Source organism: Astatotilapia calliptera, chromosome 18 (genome assembly GCF_964374335.1).
Source record: "Astatotilapia calliptera chromosome 18, fAstCal68.1, whole genome shotgun sequence".
In the NCBI taxonomy this organism is placed as follows: domain Eukaryota; kingdom Metazoa; phylum Chordata; class Actinopteri; order Cichliformes; family Cichlidae; genus Astatotilapia; species Astatotilapia calliptera.
In genome coordinates, this window is record NC_137439.1 from 8906286 (window position 1) to 8929256 (window position 22971).

Genomic DNA, 22971 nt, shown 5'->3' on the forward strand with positions numbered 1-22971 from the left:
GTGAGTAAGATAATTGCTAGATTGCATGGATTCATACTCATAGATTGCAATTCTTCTTACCACTCAAAGGACACATGATGATTTTTAATAATAATGGCTCATAACTCAATAGTTTATGAATGGCTGATCTCAGGAGATATTGTGGTCTGCAGCCCTGTGGGCTTTCTGGCATTGTAAAAATGTTTCCTGGTCTCACAGCGCCACCTGGTGATACGTCTTCATTTAGATTTAGGATATCCAAACAAAACGGAAAAAACTCTCTCATTTTTAGTATTTTACTCTGTTTTGAATCGGTGCCAAAAACTATTACATTACTTTTTTTGTTTTACATACATTATACATTAAAACATCTCTTTGCAGATAGCTCGATTCAAAAGTTACAGGATGTCTTCTACTACCACTTTTAGGTTAGATGACAGTGACGTTTAAAGCATCCACACTTGTATAAGTGGCTTACTTATTATCCCAGTTACATGTGATTGATTACAGCGGTATGTGAATAAATTCTGAATGTCTTCTTTACTCCAAGATTATTCGTATGCTCAGCATTTTACTGTCTATCAAGTCGTTAGATACCTGAGTCTGTAATGAGTTGATTGAGTTCTTGCAGCTGAACTATAAACTCTGATGTGGATTGATAACATGCGTGTAAAAGAAGATTTAAGTAGCTTTAAGTCCTCTTGCATACATAAAGTAATGGAGTGTCATTTTTGGACTTTTCCCACTCATATCATTCCTCAAAATATATCAGGCATGATTTTGTGCCTCTACTATACAGTATTACAATATGGATGAAGCTTCCAGGTCAGAAGCCTTGAACCTGCATCCTATCTGAAGGCCAGCAGATGGCGATAGATGTGGCTGCAAAAAAACATTTCCGTTCAAAGTCTATGGGAAAAGGGCTTTCTTGTCTTATCTTAATGCTTCAGCAGACTTTTCTGCTGAGCTTATGTGTTCAGTCCCTTATTTTGATTCATATTCTACAAAAAAAGTTTGAATAACACTGATATACTGAAATATTAAATTCTCACCTTTTAATGTACATGAAAAAAAAGTTTTCTTTTTCATCATTATGAGGGAAGTCTGTCTCTTTTACTGTTCAGATCATCTCAGTAGCTGCTTGATAAACACACGACTTATATTCATATATTTATATAAATATTCATAGAAATATTTGCACTTTGCATTTTTTTTTTCTTTTTTTGATATATTTATAGATGGAAAGACCTCCGGTGTTACTTGAAACCTGAGGAAACGACCTTACAGAAAATTTCCATCAGATGACTAACAAAACAATCCAGTCAGTTTGAATTGCTGTCTTACATTTTATTGTGATGGGGAGTCATAGAAATGGAGCAAACCTAAAATAAAAACAATACAAAAAGACAGTGGATTTACAAAGGGTGCGGAGAGGACAAACAATATGCAGCCTTCAACAGTACAATGGAACAAGTTGGCACAGAACGGAAAACAGGGTGACGGGACGTTGGAAATTTGGCTTCAAAATAAAAAGAAATTTAAAAAGGGGAGGAGTAACGTCTTCATAACAAGATCCTTCATTTAAACGGCGACGACTCATGCTTTTAAAAAGTTTTAGAATTCAGTAGCTTTATAACGACGCAAAGAGCGGATGCACATGTAACAGTTTCTATTTGTCACTTCATTCCTGTTTTTTTTTTTCTTTTTCTTTTTAGCTTAAAACAGAAGTCAAGTTTACAGAATACATGTTTTATATTTTTAGGGTTTTTTTCCTTTAATGTCTTTCTTTTTTTCATTTTTTGTTAAAACAAACTTCATTTCCCAGAACCACATTTTGGGATTTTTTTTTTTTTGTTTGTCTCGAGATTATTTTTCATACTAAAATATATTATTGTATCAATTCAAACTACAGTAATGTACACTACAATGTGTAATAAATAACCATAAAAGAAAATATAAAAATAAGACACATAAATATAAAAAAGTCTTCTAAAAACTAAACAGGTATATTTTTTTTAATCTGTGGAAAGGGTTCTAATACTGCCATTGTTGACAAAAACATACAGAGGACATAGTTTTAAAACAAAAAAAAGTAAAACAGATTAATACTATAAACACTGTCTGGTAAAACCAAAGCAAAACTCTTCAACAGAGACCACATTCACTAACGCTTGTTACCTCAAGTGCGGGACAGCTTGCCACAATGAATTTGTTTCTTTTAATCGTCATCTGAAAATAATAAGTGCACAAGTGAGACTAACTTACTGAGTCTCTCTATCATTGTTTTATACTTTAAACTTTTGTGGGTTTGGTCTGGTTTATCTCTTCCTGAGCCGACCTGGTGAGGCACATTACTGAGTTTGAGTGTTGAGGGGTTCTTAAAAATTTGGATTTATGCAGTTCGAAAGTTGGAAACTGATTATCTTACATTAGAAGGCATTTTAAAAACATTGCTCTAAACCTCAGACTTTGGACCTACAAGCTGCAGCCATTGGATACTGATGAGTTAGTAATTCATAACAAAAAAGTTTTAGTCAAGAGCAAATATGCAATTTTAAGTACCAGGAACAAAAGCAGAACTTTTAGACATGCCTGTAGATTTAATTTACTGATAGAAAAGTGCTAAACATTCTCTGGCTTTAACTTGTCTTTTTGAAAAACAATCATTGTAAACTAAATAATTCTAGCTTTTAGTTTGGCAGATAAAATAAAACAAGACGTCACCCCCAAGTGGGCTATTTGGACAAGGGGTCTGTCTTTTTACAGACAAAACAGCCCAAATACTGTTTCTCAAGTGTCCTTCTTTGTTGCTGTGACAAATCTGCTGTTCTGTGCAAGTCAACAAACATTAGTCAACATGGCTCCTGTGTAAGTAACAGAGGGACATAATACTGGCTACATGTGTGAGGAAAAAAAATAATAACACTGTTCAATGGCACTTTTAACAGCACACAGGTCTTGCATAAGGCTGGAGGCATTGGGGTGGAGCAGGAAAAAAAGCCCCGATCCTTCACGTACAGTTTGACTTCATATATAAGCCGATAATACTGAAACACTCGCTGAGAACTAAAGTCAACCAAAATAAGGAGAAGCTTGGTAAGAACAGGCGCGTCTGTTTTGGATCCACAGCCGAGCCACGAGGTCGGAGTCTGCTTTTATGTCTTCACCTGGAGACTCCACCCGTTCGGGCAGTGCTGAGCAGCAAAACAAAGGCGCGCCATGCTGGCTTTGAGGTTGTGACTCTGCCTTCCCTGATAGGACAAATTTGGTTATGGCGTACAGAAGCCGCATTCTCATCCCGGACTCCCCATCCCACCCCCCAACCCTCCCCAAGAATACTTTGTTTTCCTTAAGGCTAACAGTCAAACTGAAATCAACAGTAATGCTAGCTAGCAAAGAGTAACACTAACACAAACAACATTTCGCTAGCTAGTGTACATATATAACACTGAAGGGCATACAATGCATGAGGCATGTATCCATAGGTAAACCAGGAATACTGTAGTGCAGAGGTTTTTGTTCGTAGAACTCAATAAAATACTGATTTTAGGAAACTTCATTGGCAATAAAAAGGTATAGAAATCTTTCTCATCTTTAAAGGTTAAAAGGTTTTCAAACAAGAACACGATTAGTTAACACTGATTGAATGAAAAGAAACAACAAAGCAACCTGGGATGTCTCAGTAACAAGTCTAATGAGTTGATGGGTGAGTTCTACTTTAAAATCTGTACTTCTATAAACAATTTTAAACACTGATATTTCATTTTCACAAAGAAAAAGTCACGTTTTTTCTTTTTTTCTATTTCTTTTTTTCTTTTTTCAAGTTCAGGCACACCTGGGTTTTTGTACACAGTAGTGGACCGTTAAGATCAGGCAACTGCCGTGACTTTCTTCTGATGGCAAGATGTGGTTTTTGTCTAAGATTACCCGACTTCAATAACCGACACACTCAAACTGTCCCGAAGAATATTCTTCCTTCATTTGGTGTCTGTCACCGCTTCCTCTGTTGTTTCGGTGTTTCCTGTCCCGTCCCTGATGCTGCTGTCTGTATTGACTTCACAGTCTGCCGCTTTCTCTGCATCCACACTTGCTGATTCCTCCTTTTCTTCGGTTCTTTCCTCCATCTCGGCGTCCTCCACGTGGTCATCTCCCAGCTCCACTTCTACTACGTCACAGGCAAACTCCTCCTGCTCCTTCTCTTTTTCAGTCTCTTCTTCTTCTGCTGTCGCCTCTTCCTCTGCTAATTCCTCTCCCTCTTCCTCCTCATCATCGTCGTCAAAGTTACCCTCGTAGATCTCGCACTCGCCGTCGTCCACCTGCACCACCCGTATGTCGTCCATGCAGATGGCCTCGTCTTCCTCTTCCTCACTCTCCCTCTCGTCTGAGTCCATTTGGGAGGGCGGGGTCGTGGTCCGGCTGTCTGACTGCAGTCTGCCGCTTGGGCTGCCGAGCTCTGACTGATCCCTGGGTGGCCCCGAGCCGGAGCCCGAGTTTGGCCCGTCCTTCTTGCAATAGGAGTAGCGGTGATTCATATGCTGGGAGTACGAGCCTGAGTGAGAGAAACGCTTCCCGCACTTGTCGCACTGGTAAGGTTTCTCACCGGAGTGCAGCCTCGAGTGTTCGATCAGGTGGTGTTTGTGTTTGAAAGCCTTCTTGCAGACGTTGCACTCATGGGGTCGTTTTCCTGCAGATGAAACCAGAGTGAGTTAGAGAGGAACTGTGCTTAGTATAGAAAAGTATAGAAAAAAATATTCAAAGCAAGTGTTCCTTATTTTGGTTTGATTTGTTTTATTATTATTTATTATTTTGTTGTTTCACTGCCTGTGGCACGCTTTTATACTTGTAATGAAATGCACTATATAAATAAACATGCCCTGCCATCAATCAAGCTTGCGTGTTCATTCAAATAAACATAAGCAGGTTTGAACAATTCAAATATTACATAAATATAATTAAAATAGCATAAATAAATGAATGCGTTTGTAACTATAATAATTAGGTGATACAGAATAGAGATTTGTTACCGTAGCTAAACATCGGTCTCTTTGTCAGCATGAATATAACAATAAAGATTTCACACAAGTTTGTTTGTCCACTTCACTGTCCTTGTACCAGCAGCAGTGCAGGCCTGAGGTTTACACTGGACAGGTAAATAAGACTGCAGCCGAATCACAGGTCTCTTTAACACAAACCCAGATGCATTAAAGGTACTCTGCAGTGAGGGAAGCAGACAGCTGCTGGCAGTGGCTGTCACTGCCATCAATCTCCAGATGCACTACAGATAAAGATTAACATGCATGACTAAATCTAGTTCATTTACATGATGAACCTAAGGGCTCATGTTAATTATATGCATTGTACCTTTAAATTAAAAACAGACAGAAACTGCTGCTTTATTTCCCAAACAACTGAATGTTTAACTTTAAGATTTACTAGCGCCAGTTCCAAAAATGTGAATATTTCTAGCATTTCTTCATTGGGAGCCATATTATACTAAATATCAGAGTTTGTTCTAGCAAAAACATTTTGGAAATACAACAAAACGCCTAAAGGCAAAACAATTAACTATGAAAAAATAACCTGATACTTTACAATCCATTGGGAGAATTACACAAATATATATATATATATTTTTAATTTGCTCAAATCAGGGAATCAGAAGTTTAAATTGTTAAAAAGCAAAAAAAGCTTGGGAGCCAATGTTTGTTTTAAGTATTCAGAACTCTCAGCACCTGGAAAAGTAATTGCTGACATACCCATACAAAATGATCAAAGCCACACATTATCAGAGGCTTTTATGAAACAGACTTTAAAGTGTCTTTAGAGTATAGCATTTAATAGTTTTTAACATCCCCTGCCAAAAGAAAATCTCACTAACAAAGCTCATATGTTATAAGAGTACGGCAAATTTGAAGAATAAGGATGTTTTCTTTCTTTCTCTTTTCTTTCCTTTTTTTAAAGTGGATGTCAAGGCTGAACCAAAACACAGTAGTGCAGAGTAAAGATAACCGCTAACAGATTTGAATAAAACCACTGCCAATATGATGCTACCTGGAGCTACTAGGAAAATATCCTTTTTAATTCACCGCACGAGTTACGTGTCTATAAGCACTGATGACAACTGGGACATTTACAGGCCAGGTGTCCCATAAAAGTCTCAGAGTACCGCGTAGTTAACGAGGGATGATGTCACACGTAAAAACACAGCCTTCAAAAGTAGAACTCTTTTGAGAAGTAACAGAAATCCTGCTTAATAGACTAAAGCTGAAAAATTCACTTAAACAAGACGTACCTGTGTGTTCATATTTGTGCCTGAGCAGGGAGCTGCCCTTCTGGAAGACCTTGGAACAAAGATCACAGGGGTAGACGCCATTTTCTAGCCGCCGCTTCTTCATCGCCACGGCTGAATCTGAGTCGTTCTGCTCCTCCACTGTGGAAACACCCTCAGAGCTGCTCTCCAAACGCTTCTCCTGTTGTAAACAGAATTACAGTATGTCGGAGTCACATTATTTACTCTCCCATCCTTCCCTTCAGGAAAGCAATTTCACCATAAATATTGTGTGACAGGTATGTGAAGAGCTCATTCTTTGACTGAGTTGTTCTTGAAAATGTTTTCCTGAGAGCCTGCAGTGAAGCTCTTCACTTTAGAGGTAGATAATTCTCCTAGTGTGAATACTCTAACTTACTGAGAATTAAGCAGCAACAATCATGGGTGGAAATGTGAAGCTAAGACCCGAGTGCAAACATAAAAAATCCTCTAGGTGACACTATAGGCTGGCTACAAAAGCAAGTCGATACCTTAAGACTCACATTTAAAATGCATGTTTACAGCCCTGCACATATAACAGCCTCGTATTTGAGCTCTTTGGATAGTTTTTCCCTTCATAAGAACTCGTCCCCCCCTAACTCAATCATCTGGATAATCATTAAGGTTTAAAGATATAGATTAACTAATGCTGGATTAACTGAGCTGTCTCCCCTTTGCTAATTTAAGTCAATGGCTGCTTGGCCCTGAGCGTGGTTCTGTTGGAGATTTTTCCTCTTAAAAGGGAGTTTATCCCCTCCACTGTTGCCATGTGCTCACTCACAGGGGGTCGTTTGATTTTGGACATTTTCTCTCTATTATATTAGCGTCTTTACGTTACAAAATAAAGTGCCTTGAAGCGACTGCTGTTGTGATTTGGTGCTATATAAATAAAACTGAACTGAACTGGATAGTTCGACCCACATCTACTGATGAAATTCATGCTGCGGTGCACTGTCCAGATGGTTTCTATCAGCAGCTCCACAGACACGAGGTTTCATGTTTAAGTAAATTTGGTTTGAGGATATCGTATTACTCAAAGGCAGTTTGGGTGTTCTACAAAGTCATCACATGTAACGAGGACAGGATGTTATTGAAATGTTTAATGAGTTCACGGGGCTACTGCCATCGATTGAAACTGAGCTAATGGTATTGGTGAAGTAGATATGAACAGTTCAAGTTAATGGAATCAGAGAATTACCTAAAAACTAATGAGTCATTACTGGTAAAATAATGACTTCAGGTCATCGTAAGTGGCAACCGCAATGCTAACGATGTCTGGTACATTCTGACTCTGACTGGCTCCAGCTCAAGTAACTAATGTTTGTTGCCGTTTCTTATATAGCATATAATGGCTTCTTGCAGACTTTTATGACTGCTTTGTGGCTTGACTACCGATTCTCACTTTGACTGCTGAACTCAGCATGTCTCAGGCTTTTGGAATTTTCTATTTCTCTTGACGCACATTTCTTCAGTTTTTTTGTGTTGAAGGACTGACACTAACAGGATGCTTTTTATTTTGGGTTAACTCTGGTACTTTCCACAGCAAAATGCACCTAAAGGTAGCATGTTAGTCTTTCCAGTAATCTATAGATGCTTAGTTTGTAAGTAGTTTGTTTCAGTGTAAAAGGAAACAACCCTCACTCCCGGCAAAGAAACTTGATTAAAAAAAGAAATAGTCATTGCAATAATCAATTCTGGACTGGTCAAAAGTGAGAATTTTCTCCTTTTCTTAAATTTCCAGTTAAAGGGGAAAATTTTAGTTACATAAAACAAATAGTGCAGTGTCAAGTTAGGCCCTGGGAAAGTCGTATAGAAATTTGAAGAACTAACTAACCAATAAAAACTGCAAGCTGCAACAACAAGGTTTTTATACCTCTTCCACTTCAGTGTTTTTGGGTTTTTTTGTAATTAAGACTTATGTATAGTCGACTCTCCAGGTACTGAATTTGTCTCGGTACAAATAGACACATACTCTTTGCTTCAGTACTTCAAAGTAGGCGTGCATGACAACCATTCACTTTAGGGAATCAAACAGAGCTCTAATTAGAAACCTCTTGCTAACTTTTTTTACATATAACTTTGTTATCACTCGCCGCAATGATCAGCTTCCCATTTATTCTGATGTTGGATGACAGACTACACAAGCAGCTATGTCTCGCTCTCAAAGTACTTTCATAATGTGACTTGAAAAGTTTCAGTTCTTTCTCAGTTATTCAGCACAAGCAAATTAATTCAAATCCATTCATTTGAGTTGCTAGTTCCTGGTGACTGGTGGTCACACAGTGATCAAATAAAAGATATAAAACCTTTTATAATAAGAAAAAATAATCACATTGTATAAATAAAAAAGAAGTAACTGTTTTGCATTACTAACCTTATGACCATTGAGAACAACAGTCTTTGCTCCAGTGGCGTTGCCAGCTGTAGTGGCGTAGGTATATGTGAGCTGGGGGATGAGGATGGTGCGCTTCGTGGTGGTGTTGAGGCAGCCCTGACCAGCGATGGCAACTAAGGTAGGAAGCTGTGCGGCAGTGACGATGTTAACAGGTCTTCCGGTCTGAGGTGTGGTCACATAGATGGTTCGACCCTCGAGCTCCTCCTTCCTTAAGCAGGTCAGGTTCAGAGGCTGTTCTTGCTGCTTGGCGGGAGGTGTAGTCATTTTGTTTTCCGATTCTGTTGCGATCTGTTTAGGAAGAGAGAGGTCCAGAGGTTCCGCCTGGGAGTCAGAAGCTTCCGGGTCTTCTGGTTCACTTTTAACGATGACAAGGTCCTCGTTGTTGAGTGATTCAGAGTCTGATGGGGAGGCGCTGCGAGAGTCTGACGAGGCTTTGTTGGATACCTCCTTGATTGTATTGTCTTCTTCTTCCTTTTCATTCTGATTCACAGTGACCTCTGAGCTGGAATTTGTGGCTTCAGTGTCTTTAGAAACTGCGGTTGCATCATTGTGGCGCTTGCTCACACTTTTCCCCGAGTTCATCTTCATAAACCACTTTCTAACCACATCCACTGGGATACTGACAGACTCTGAGATCTTTGTCAGCTCCTCATCACTGGGATTGGCGTTGGAGGCAAAGTATGTCTTAAGAAGTGAGAGGAGATCGACGACAGGCGGCTCCTCCAGGGTCACCCCTGCCTCGTTTAGCAAGGCGGCGAAAGACGGGTCCAAAGCAGCAGAGTCGACGGCCTCTCCGTTGGCTGCTTTGCGATGCTGGAGGAGATGCAGCGCCTCCAGATTGTCAGGACAGTCATCGCAAAGTAAACATGTACTGGTGCTGTTGGGCTTTGGCTTCTGAGCTGCTTCTGAAGTTTTATCGGTTGCCTTTTCTGTCTGCGTGGATGCCTCCTTCTCCACATCTGCGATGGGGACTGTTTCCGGTTCTTTCTTGATAATCGTAAGGTCGGCCGCCTCTTGGGTTTGGGGTTTAGTTGTTGTGGTTGGAGTGGGAGCTGCAGCATCCACAGTCGTGATAGTGGGAGGCAGAGTAGGGTTATTTTTGACAACAAGCGGTGTAGGCTGGGCGGTGGCAGTTGTGGCAGCAGCAGGGCTAATGCTGTAGTTGATGATGATCTTCGTGGTACCGTCGTGATCCACGAAGGCAGGAAGGCTGATGATCTGTTGCTGCGGCTGCTGGACCACAATTCCCTGCTTCCCCTGCGTCACCACCCCATTGGCTGAACCCAGCACCTGCCTGAGCACATTTCCATCCATCGCCACCTTGAGCACATTCTGCAAGTCATTAAGATTGATACTGATGGGTGACATCAGACCTACTGTTGGTACAACCATAGCCACACCCTGAGGCAGGGTTGCAGCTGGGACCACAATCGGCTGTGCTGTTCCTCCGTTCACCACGCCGTTACTGCCGGCTGAAGTTGCCGGTGCCGCCGTCACAGGCTTGCACTCAATTTCCACAGGTTCTGATTTGATCTGGGTGACAGGCAGCTGCTCCTGGAGGGGTTTGCTTTCAGTCTTGTCTTTAAGAACCACACGAGCTGGAGCGATCACAACAGGTCTCGTCTGTGCAGGGGCTGGGGGGGACTTAATCGATGTTCGAGCAACACCGTTGGGGGGTGTAGCACCCACACACTTTTTGCTACTGATGTGCGAGCTGTAGGAGCCTGAGTGGGAGAACCGCTTCTTGCAGTTTGAGCATTCGTATGGTTTCTCACCTAAAAGTATCAGAGAGCGAGAAAGAAATGACAAAACTTTCAAAGAGAAGATTCGAAACATGAAAAACCAAAAACAATTCAAATTTTTAGTAACTTATTTTGAAAAGTGTTGGGATTTGATACTGAGCCCAACTTACAGAATTGACAAATTGATTCATTACAGCAGAAAAACAGAGTTTGGTCACTCCGGCCATAAAACCATTTAAAAATACTTGTTATATGTAAAGGGTATTAACTTCCTTCTTTAAGGAAAGCAGGGCATTTAAACTTCCTTTGGTATGGCAACTGGAGTGGACACCCATTACCAATCTGTAGCAAAAGATGATGCAGTAGGTCAGTGCAACCTTCATTTAACTAGATCAATTCATCAAAACACATTCCTATGTTCCCTTTTGAAGAAACAGGGATGGGGTAAAAAGCGTTAAACAGCAGCACAGATTCAAAAAAGCTTTAAAGCCCCCGACTGATAAAACAAGCACTTTTATGAGACTTTATTAAAAAAAATGTACTGACCAATTTTGCACTAGAGGCCTCATGATGTCATATTTGGACAAACTGCATTAGTGTGTCTACAGCAGGGATGCCAAACTCATCGAGGCCCACACACAGCCCACTCTGATCTTAAGTGGGCCGGACGAGTGAAACGTCACTTTCTGTCAATGTAAAGACGTTTAACTACACATGTAACCCCTGAGATATCTTAATATAAGATAAAGAAGTGCAATTTTAACACCACTTCTCAGTTTTTCTACACAATGAAATTCACTGCCCAGGCTGTCCTGTATTTATAAAACATAAAGATTTGGTTGATTGATGAAAATGGTCTTTTTTTTTAAACTAAATTTTTCTGTAATTTAACTGTTTAACTCTTACTTAAATATTTTCTTTGTAGTATATATGGCTGTGGGGGAACTTTATCAGCAGGGAAAGCTGTAAAACTTGTTTGTCCTCCTACATGTTTTCCAAAGCCGTCCAGCAGCCCATTCTGAGCCAATTCTGGAATCCAGGCCTTATGTTATTGACATAGCTTACCAAGTGCACTAAGGAAATGCTCTATATTAACCAGCTTTAATGGAACACCTGAAATCTGGTGTCCATTAACATACACAGTGCCAATTAAATACACGAACGAAAAAACAACCTAAAATTTTCAGTCGGTTAATGTGTACATTTAATGAAAATTATTAGTCAGTTGTAAATGCAGTAATTGCAGACAAATGTTCGATGATTAGAGGCCTGCAGTTTGGAACAGCTACACAGGTTGTAGCAGACTGTGCATGTGTGCAGCAGCTCACCGCTGTGAATGCGCAGGTGCTCCTTCAGGTGGTGTTTGTATTTGAAGGCCTTGGAACACTCGGTACACTTGAACTTGCGAGTTCCACCTGTTCCTACCGATCCTCCTGTTGACTGCGAAACGTGACGCTGAGTCAGAAAAGAAGAAGGTCTCTATTATTTTTCTGTGTCGTTCAGTTCTTTTAATATCAGATGAATATTTCATAGGAATTCTGTGTGAAAGCTTTAACATTTTTGAAAACTGTAGCTCGAAGGTTTGAAAGGAGCACTGGGGACGTGTTTTTGCTTACATAACAGACCGAATCTCATGCATAATAAATCAAAGTGCACAAAATTTTAAAACCGAAAAAGAAATATCAGTGAATTAAAGTTGAACAACATGACAAAATGTTCATCCTAGTGATCCTGAGGCAGAGATTTGAGTCTGGGTAACAGTTTCACGTATCAGACCTGATTTCGCTCTTAGTTTGGCGCATTGCGTCTTCGGTTCTCATGCTAAGAGGTGTTACCTGCTCTCTGGAGCCCCTGTGGTGGCTCATGTGCCTCTCCAGCTGCGAGCGATAGGTAAAGGTGTAGCTGCAGTGCGAGCAGCTGTAGTTATCCTCACTGGTCTCGTGGCGATACTTGATGTGTTCCTTCAGTGAGGCGTTGCGTTTGTAGCCCCGGGAGCAGTAGGGGCAAGTGTGCAACTGGGAAAAAGAATCAGGTGTTCCTGTGGTGGAAGAAAAAGGGAAACGTGGATGATAGATGATGATTTTTTTTTTTCTTACACTTCATATGAAGAGCATGTCGGACAGTCTAACAGCTCCTCCTCCTCCTACACCTTTCTGATGTTGGTTAGCTCATTTCCTTAACTTTGCTCTCCAGCATCCACAACTCTCCATACAGTAACTAGCCAGCTGGATGGAAGGAAAAAGTGACATTCCTGTGCATCTACCTCTGGTTTTCCCAAACATTTTTTGTGTTAAGTCCAACACATAAGCTAAATATTTTGGATATAAACAACATAGTTTCCCCACTCTCTGTATGAAGGCCTGAGAATAACCTGCCCTTCATAAAACCTCTCTAGACTGTATAAGTTTTACTATTGTCTTTGCCCTTAAATCTTCCTTAAAGCTATAACAAGCCAGCTACTGTTATTATTTCAGCATTTATGCCTTTCTCGTGCTCCAGAACATTCAGAGCTTCCTCCAAGTAAGTAATGTTCTTTGACCTGTGCTATCTCAACTTTATCCTCAACTTCACCAGCTGCTAGTGGAGCACTCAACACTTGAGTTTAGTGGTTATACTTTGGAGTTTGAACCTTAGTGTCTCAACTGTAAATGGCAGATTTGTGTGACAATATCTCACTTTTCTGATTGTATCTTTTATTATAACCTCAGAGGTCCATTATCAAGAAAATGTGTTCTGAGATCTTCAGTGTTTGAAATAAAAGCTCTGAAAATGCAGCTGTTTGTTATCCACCCCAACAACTAGTTTACCTGTCAGCTTTTCAAACAATTCACAATCCCACTTATTTACTGCTCACTTCTGAAGTGAGTACTAAGCTGAGTATAGCATGCTATGAACTCCAGAATGCTGAGCAGGAAGAAGTTGGAAATTTGTAGTGCTTGACATCAAAGAATTTGAAATTTTGACACAGCAATAGTAATACCTGAACATCTGCATCATGACATTCAGTATAATATGTGATGTTAGCGTGTTACCGTTTTCATCGGCTCCTCCCGTCTCTGTCGGACTCTGCTCGTCCTCGGGGGCTTCAGGATAGATGATGGCTGTGTCTCCCTGCTGGAGAATCTCCTCCACTAGAGCATCCTTCTCCACCTCCTCTTCTTCCTCTGATGCACACTCCTCCTTCACTAAAAACACAAATGCACAAAGGTTAGTGTTGCTGTATACAAAGAACCCAATTATCCACCACGGACAGCACTACAGATACAGACAGACTGAATGACTTTGTGTTTAAATCATTTTAAACGACTCTGTGAGGAATCCCTTCTATGAGCTAATGCTTGAAGTACCACCACTAGAGGGCGCCATATAACTTGTAAATGATTTGATAACGGGCTCATCACTTGAGCTATCGTTGTGCACTTTGTATTCTCAAAAAACATTTGTTGGGCAATTTAAAAATGGCATAGCTGCCGAACATTATTCTTAAAGAAACCTGGACTAGTTCTGCTAACAATGTTCAGAGATCCCTAAAATCAGAAGATTCTGAATTTGGGAAGTTGTAGCTACAATGCTGTGGAAAACTATGGAGCAGCTTGTTTTAGCAGCAGTAACTTGAAGGGATCATTTATTGTATGACTTTATCAGTCTCTCTCGTCATTGTGGAGGAATTTGGGCCCACTCTTTTTTACAACATTCCTTCAGTTCATTGAGGTTTGTGGGCATTTGTTTATGCACAGGTCTCATAAGTTCCTGCTACATCATTCAGGTTGAGTTTTGAGTCCCTTGATTCTTTTCTTTTTCAGCCATTACGATGTAGTGTACATAAGACCATCCTGTTGCATGACCCAGTTTCATCCAAGCTTTAGCTGCTGGACAGAGCTCACATTTGGCTCTAGAATTCTTTGGTACACAGAGTTGACTCAATGACTGCTGGGGCTGAAGTCCCGTGGCTGTAAAACCACCCTAAATGATCACCACTGTGTTTGACAGTTGGTATGAGATGTTTGTGCTGATATGCTGTGTTTGACTTTCATCAATGTGGCACTGTACATTCAGGCCAAATATCTCCATCTTGGGCTTGTATATCCAAAGGACACTGTTCCAGGAGTGGTCTGTTCACATGCAACTTTGCAAACGTAAACGAGAAGGGGATGGCTTTCTCTTGGCAAACCTCCAAAAAAGCATACACATTCATGTTTCTCTAACCGTACAGTCAAGAACTTTGCAGACCTCAGTTAGCATGGTTGATGTCAATGTCTGCCACATAGCTCTTGGGCTTTTTGCTGTTTATTTGCATCTTGACATTGGCATGAATTTGCTTCAGACCAGCAAACTGCTAAAACATCTGCTTGTATCCAAAGTGGTCACACTTGCTGATGATCCGTTAATCAAGAGCATTTGATTAGAAGCACTTGATAGCTTCTTACCCTCCTAATTAATATAGAAGCAGTAAGGACATAATTAGAAAGCTCTGACGTGAGTATGCAGACCAGTGAAAAACTGAGCCACGCGACTGTAATGCTGACCAAACATACAGCATGAACCTCTGTAAATGTTATCATATTTAAATATTGGAAAAATAAACTAAACACATTTGAAGTAATTAGAATTAACACTCTACTACAAAGTCCCAGCACATACTGTTCGCTAAGATGAAATAAAATCAAACCTTATTATACTGAACTTTTAAAAATTAATTTGGAGCCAAATATTAGACAGACCAAACCGTACTGTGATGCTGTACTGTCATGTTACTTAGGACAATATTAAAAACAGAAACCCTTGCTTCCTACATACCTGCTAATATTCATACATCTTTAATCATCTATAGCTACAGCCAGCTGAACTGTTAGCGATGTTTGAGTTCACTTGGAACAGCTGGTTTGCTGCACAGACACAGACAGTATGTTTCCCTGCAACCATAATGAGCCTTACAAAGAATAATTACAGCCCTGGGCGTGATTCAAACGTGGCACTTCAGAGGGAAATGAGTCAGGGACGTAACAGTGGCACCACACTGACAGTCTGTCCTCTACCCAAACACTCCCTCTCATTAAACCAAACACACTCCTCTATTCAAATTAACCTTAAGTAGCCGACATGGAACAAAACAGATAGCAATGAATATGCTCAAGCAAACTTGGCATCTACAAGTGCTTCAAAAAAGCACTGCGTGCAATTTTATATCAAATGCATTTTGAAAAGATGGTGACCTGAATGCAAGTAATAATTTGCTGTTACCTGTTACTTCAAATGTTTGCAGAGCACCATCAAAGAAATGGCAAAGAAGGCCAAGCCACTTAATTGAAGAAATGAGTTTAGGATCAAAGGCTTCCTCATTCCTATTTTTTTTGCCTTTTTTTCTTAAATATGCGAAGACTGTGACGCATTTTCCAACACTCGTCTTATTTTTTCCATCCACGATCATTCACAGCATACAGTTAAACTAGACAGCCATGCAGATAACACTTCAGACTGCAGAAGAAACAGAGTAACACTGCACCGCCTGTTTATAACACAAGGTCCCCGTTAAGTAATTGAAGTCTCAACACCAATCTGAGATAATGCTGATGGCATGATTTATTTTTCCACTAACCCCCAGCCCCATCTGATTTACTTGTTCAAGTACACTAAACTCCTCTGTAAAACTGGTAGAGTGGTGAAAGTGAGTCTAATGTTAAGGCATGCATAATAAGCAGATTATCTACTCATTTAAATAGCCAGTTGTTTGATTCCTGACTTCTACAGTCAGCATGTAGAATAACTTTAGGCAAGATACAAATGCATGAATGTGTGTGGCTGAATATTCCTTTGAGCAGTGCACTGATAAATGGATGCATAGTATATACTGTACAGTATACAGTGATTTTCTTTATTTTAGAGCTCAGTCAGGGTTTTATTCTTGATTTTTTGCAGTTACAGCATTTTTTGTGTGCATATTGCTCTAAGCAGGATTTCATCCCTCTGAGACAAAGACTCTTGCCGCTCTTCCCTTGATCAGATCGGATGCTGTGCTAAGTGCAAATATCATAACAAGTGTAGAAGAGGAACTTAGGCAGAGCGCTTACTTCACTTTCTGAGTATAAAAACACTGATAAGAGAAAGCAGTGAGGTGAAACTGTGACCAGTGTTGTCATGGTGCTCAAGTATTTTAAATGCAGGCAGAATCAGCAGGAAAGGCCACGCCTCTTCCTGCTGAGCCGTGTCAGGGACAGGTGCAGCTGCGTGTGTGTGTAGTCAGCAGGATCTGCAATCACAGAACCAGTCATAAAAAGAAAAAGAAAGGAGGGGTCTATGCTGAACTGTGTGTGTGTGTGTGTACGCCTTTATAAAGAATAGGCGGGCCCAGGCCGAGCCCTGTTAAGCCTCATATTAAACACACAGATCTTTACTTCCCATGATCTCATCCAAAAGCTTTCCAAATCTCTTTTCCCCCTCTGAGACTCGCTCATCTACCCTTCAAGCTTCCTTCCCCACCTCTCTTTGCTCATTCCTTTCTCTTATAGCCTCTTATATCGTCATTTTCTCCTTATCTTAGTCCTTCCTTCAGTTTATTTATGTAGCTCACTAACATGTACAGCATTCAGCATCGTCTGTCTTTAAACTCTTCAATGAAAAAAGGGAAAAACTTCACTCCTTGAAAAAAAAGAAACCTCAACTAAAAGGAAAACATGAAAAAGACTTCAAGAAGAGCAGAGCAGAGGAGTCTCTTAAATCCGTTCTAGAATATGCCCTCACTAAGCAAGCTAAAAACACATTTTGGCCCCCTGGCATTTGAAAGCCGAGCTCTTTGAAAACAGTCTCCATTTAGGAAAGTGCAGGGATGAATGTGAAAATGCTGACCTTGACTGACTGCAGACCTTTGTGTCAGTAAAATCAAGGACACAGGTCGACTCTGACTCTGATTTTAAACATAAATACTTCTAGTTACACAATGCAGCTCCATTAAGCCATTTCCATGATGATTTTGGGGGCTTTTACTATAATACTGTGTCAAGGTTGACTGCAACAGCTGATGAGTTCCTGCCGGATTAATGTGTCGTATTCATCAGATGCAATTCACAGTTTTCTAATTGTTCAACTATTAAACAGTCAAAAGTGTCACAGCTTCCATAAACGACTTGTGCATCGTTCTTATGCATGTAAGCATGTGTCCACCTACCGCAAAGGCAACAAGTCTGATAACATATGTGGCAGAATCTTATTTCCGATCATTTGATGAACAAATATATCGCTCTATGCTGAACCCCTATTCGTGGCGGTAGTTAACAAAATGCAGTGCAGTGTTGGGTATTTTCATTTGGCTCTGGCTGAAACCGTTTTGCAGAGGTTACCAAAAATAAAGACCCCGCTAAAGAGTAAGCGAACAACAGTTTGGAAAATGGCAGGTTTAGCAAGCTGAGACTACTTATTTACTGAGTTATTATTTAGAGAACTTTACAGCCACAATAAGATTATTTCCAACTGTCCCTAAGCTGCAGAAAGTTGCAGGTCTTAAAGATTTAATTGAGAAAGGATGTCACTTTCTGTTAAACGACTACTTGATTAACAGACACATGTTTACGGATTAAAAAGGTTTAAGCTGCAATACTATTCTTTGTTCGTTTGCCATTCAAAAAAGAAGAAACAAACATGTTCTATTTTCAGCTCACTACACTTGGCTGCATTGCTGTCATGTTTTCTTTTTAAATTAGCTTCCTCCTCTCCCTTTCTGTCTTTGTCTCTTCCTCTTCCTTCTCTTCAACCACGTTACCAACTGCTTGTTTCCTCAACCTCTCCCCTCCCCACAATTTCTTTAATCTAACTTCATCTCCCTCCCTCCTTCACTTACTTTATTTCCCTCCATCACCCCTTCGTTCCAATCCCCCCCTCACTTGATACACCTCTCTGCATATTTTCCCACCACACTCTACAATTACTCTTAATGCCTCACAAAAAACATACATGCTGTAATGACAACCAGGACCCTGCAACACACACATGTGGAATATCAGAATGGAATGAAAACAGGAAATCATGTGGTTCGCACACACGCAAACACACACATACACTTGCATACTTACACCAGCCGAGTTATTCACAGGCACATGCACTCTCTGCACACAGCACTCGTATACCTTGCCAGAACCTGTCACTGTGAGTCCGTGGTGAATTTATAAGGCAGGATGGATTGGAGCTGCAGTGCGGCCTAGACTGCAGGGGGAGTAGCGCACACTAATCTCTCACCAGAGGACCAATTCAACACCAGCTGCTCTCCGTTCTTTCTCCTTTCGCCTCAGACGGGGAGGAAAGAAAGGACTCAAAGTCAGACTATCCAAAAATATCACGCAAAGCCTTTGAAGGGTTCCCACCGTGGCCTTACAGCGCTGCAACATTTCATGACTTTTCCATGACTTCCCTCCAACACCGTCAGAGCTCCTCTGCACACACTAAATATGTAACTCCTTCCTGGTTTGTTAATGTTTTTCTAAAGGAGTGAACAGGCTGCTTTCTATCGCAGGTGCAGTTGAAAAATAACAAGTACTGCCGTGAAAGCACGAGTCAATTCAATTCGTTATATTATACATTTATATCAAGACCCCAAAGAACATACTACTACTACTACTACTACTACTATCACCACCTCTGCTGATGCTTTCCTTGTTTAAACTGTCAAGGTTTTGCAAACTGAGCATTTTTAAGATGTAAAATGTAATTGTTAATGGCACATTTATTCTATTTAAAAACTCTTCTTACTGTGAAGTCAAGAGAATTAGTGCATAACTACATATACAAGTTCACCATCCTACCTTATTACAACAAAAAGGCACCTGACAGGACCGGTCAAAGGTGAAAAAAAACAGAACATTCAGTCAATAAATGAAATCTCTCTCTGCTCAGCACTGCATATTTTTCTCACATTGCAATCTTTAATCAAAGTGTTTATCTAAAGCTATGAAAAAAGTTCGATTTTATTAAGAAAAGTGTACAAATCTAGGTATTTTAAAAAAGTCGTTTTAGCTAACCAAACACACCTTTTTATTAGCAGAAATTAATAAATAAATGAAATCACTCTGATTGGCTGCCCTTTTCAAACAGAAGCTTTGAATACAAAGGTGCGTGCTGCTTCTGTGCTCACAGTCAAAGCTGGTGATCATGAAAAAAAAAATTTTTAAAAAAAGAAAGAAACACAAATGTGTATGCCTGGAAATTTTAAAGTCAGGCCCAGTGCTAACAGTATCACATGTATTTCCATCATTATTCTCTGTAAAGCCCTCTAAAATACCAATCAAACCCTGCACTACTGTGAATATTTGATGCAGACCTGTTTAAATAAATATACATGCTGCAGGTCAGGAGGTAGAGTGGGCTGTCTGAGTATATGTGTGACAGTTAGATAGACAGTGAATATTCAGCCCTGTATAAACGTGACTTGTAGTAGTATTTGAGTGGAAAACTGCTGTATAAGAACAGTCCAAACCTACTAAACTTTGCTATGTAGTCTGGGTGTACAATCATATGTACTATTCTGATGTCAGGCTAATAAGTGAATGTATTATTTCACCTGACGTGCTAGTTTATTGTGAGAATAAGGCTTAGAAGTTTTAGCTTGTCCCAAAAAGTTGAGGTTTACTGAACAACAACAAGCGTAGGAAAACCTCCATGGATAATTAATAATATCCAAAGTCAGAGCACCACCTATCACTTCAAACACTGTGGGGAGGCTTTCCTACAATATCTGTAGTTGGATACTCAGCCGAAAAAGAAGGGAAACAAAAGCAAGAGAAAGCAAGACGAAAGCCTGGCAGAAAAATACAAAGAAATGAGAAGGGATCAGTGACTGCAGAAAAGTAGTGAGTACAGAGGAGAAAGGATAGAGCTGAGAGAAAGAGGGAGAGAAATAAAGCATGGTGTGAGCAGCACTCATGAGCACTGCTCACACCATGTAAGGCTTTATTCAGGAACAATGAAACAAGCCTTGAGAGCAATATCTCTGAGTGTCACATTCTCGCCGTCTCCATGGTTTTAGTATTTCCTGCTTGGCTGTAACTAACTGCTGTCGAGATGAAGGCAGATGCTTGCGTAGGCTGAGCTGTTTGAGAGGAATCAAGGATTAAAAGGGCATTGAGAATCGGCGTAAACACAAGCCAATCAACTTCGGCTGTTGAATGCAGAGTTGGTTCTGCTTCTGCTCGTTAAAGCTTGTGACACTTTTGCTGTTTTGTTTGGATCCTGAGGTGTGTTTTTGAAAGTGTGCGAGCACGGGTAAGCGCTGATCCTGCAAACGTACTTACTTCGGGGTATCTGGAGGTTTAAAGAGTTTTAAAGAGCTTTACCATGCTGCCTGAACGTGGAGTGGAAACCAATTAAAAAAATAAAATAAACACAAAGTCTCTAGAAAGTCTATTTCTGTCTGCGCTTCCTGCAGCTGGTAAAACTTCAGAACTTCGGAGTAGGAAGAAGGACAGCAGGAAGTTGATGGATGAGCAACTTTAGGTCCAAAACTGTTGACTGCATCAGATGTGAATCATCATGATATGACTAAACCTGTTCCGCGGTTCCCAGCGGACGTGCAGCGCACAAAAACCCTGTCTGCAAAGGGAAACAACAAGCAGTTCAGCTGACTCAACTCCACACAGTCACACACCATGTCAGCAGTGTTAATGAGGGAACTCATTAAGCTGTTATTTCACTAATATATAAACCAAATCTCTTGTTTTTATGTTGTTTGAATTATAGAAATAGCACTGTAGAACTGAAGCGATAAGCTGAGTTTATAATATTCAATCAATTATTCATTTATGTAAATGAGCACAATATTTAAATTAGAATTAAGTGATTATATAATTTGGTCTTTCCTAATGAATATTAATGCAGCAAAGGGTCAACTGCAAGAGCCTACAGACAGAGCCTGTTAAAGTCTGACATGAGGAACGTGGCGTTGTTGCCTGCACACATTTGCTATGCATCTGCAAGCCACTTAGCAACCCACCACCATCGCAACTCTTCTTTTTATGCTGTATCTGACATGGTTAATGTCTGTTGTCACTAGTGTCATATCCTCTGTACTGTGCGGGTCTTGCTGATCTCTCCTTGCCTCATGCTGTCCTCGTATGCATGTGGAAGGAACAGATTCATACTTTAAAATATAATTAAGAAATAAAATTCTTCTTCCTTTACTCCAGCAGTCCTGACTGAAAGGTGTGACACATCAGCAGGAAGAACACTGAGATCCTGACTGTCTATTTAGCTTAAGCTAAATGTTGTCACTGACAAATCTAAGGCTACGTTCACACTGCAGGTCTTAATGCTCAAATCCGATTTTTTTGTCTGCTTGTTCACACTACAAATAAAATGTGACAGCAAACGCGCTCTTGTGTGACCCCTCAAAGCGGCCCGCATGCGCAAAAGAAGACGTCACACATGACGCACTCTGTTTCGACCCAGAACAAACAGTATTGTTTGACTGATGGCCTTAATATAAAGACTTGTTTCGGACTTTACGTTTCCCAATTTTGCTTTAAGTTATAAAGTTATTTTGTTATTTACAAATGGCCTAATAATGATCCTTATTGCTGTTTTAGAGAAGAGCGGTGCTTCAAAGGATAGTTGGAAATTTCTGTCAGAATCTGCCGATTATACAGTACAAATAAAATGTTCACGTTTCTCCAACGTTGTCTTCCCAACAGTTTCACTGGATGACCAGGAAGCGTTCGCGATGTCTTCTCCGGCGCTGATAATTGCAGTCTGTCAGTGACGTAAAAGACGGATTTAATGCGACATGACCATTCAAACAGCAGTCATTTTCTGAAACATCAGATATGTATCAGATTCAGTACCACATACCAAAGTGATATTTGAAAATATCGGATTTGTACTGTTCAAACTGTCATACCATGATCGGGTATGGGTCGCATAGGGTCAAAAAAGTTGGATTTGATGCGCTTTCGCCTGCAGTGTGAACGTAGCCTAATATGTGAACATCACTAATATTTTGAGCCACCTTGAAACATGTTATTAGTATTTTAGCACTCTGCAGCATATCTGTTAACAACTCTTTTCCCCTCCAGTGGGCGGGGCTTTCACTTACACTACGTCTAGTGTTTATCTAATTTATAGACACACAGTGATGACAAGAGAGGATATTAAAAAAAATGCTCTTTTTTACATTTTAATGTACATTTTGTCACCAGAAAGAAATTCAAGATGTTTCTGGCATGTCACCTGTCAGTGAGCACTTATTGTTTGGAGAACAGATAAGCAGTCAGACACCAGTCAGAGGAGAAAGATGACAAGGAATGATGATGAAGCTTGTCTCTGTGTTTTATCAAAGAAGAATAGAGAGGGAGAAATTCGATTCAGAGGGAGGAGAGAGTGGATGTGTTGGTGGATGTGTGTGTGTGTCATAGTTAGATTAGCCTTTAGGATGTGGTGTCATACAGGCTGACCTACAAGTGCGAGACAGAAAGAGCAGAACATCTGGCTGTGGCGGGCGAACGGGCGTTCCCCGAGGCTTGGAGGAGGATGAACTAATCCGATCAAAGAGAGAGATGAGATGTACAGACAAA

At 40.3% G+C, this 22971-nt stretch overlaps 1 protein-coding gene across 3 annotated transcripts in view; it reads right to left on the reverse strand.

Moving 5' to 3' along the window:
* Positions 1 to 2622: 2622 nt before the first annotated feature.
* LOC113011241 (zinc finger E-box-binding homeobox 1-like) overlaps positions 2623 to 22971 on the reverse strand; it is a 75302-nt gene continuing 54953 nt past the window's right edge. For all 3 annotated transcript variants that reach the window (XM_026150686.2, XM_080293274.1, XM_026150687.2), the window contains exons 3-8: positions 13456 to 13608; positions 12259 to 12461; positions 11752 to 11878; positions 8661 to 10456; positions 6272 to 6449; positions 2623 to 4663 (exon numbers count right to left, since the gene is read on the reverse strand). In XM_026150686.2, coding sequence (XP_026006471.2) covers positions 3957 to 4663; positions 6272 to 6449; positions 8661 to 10456; positions 11752 to 11878; positions 12259 to 12461; positions 13456 to 13608 — 3164 coding nt within the window. In that variant the 3' untranslated portion in view covers positions 2623 to 3956. The remainder of the gene's footprint in view (positions 4664 to 6271; positions 6450 to 8660; positions 10457 to 11751; positions 11879 to 12258; positions 12462 to 13455; positions 13609 to 22971) is intronic.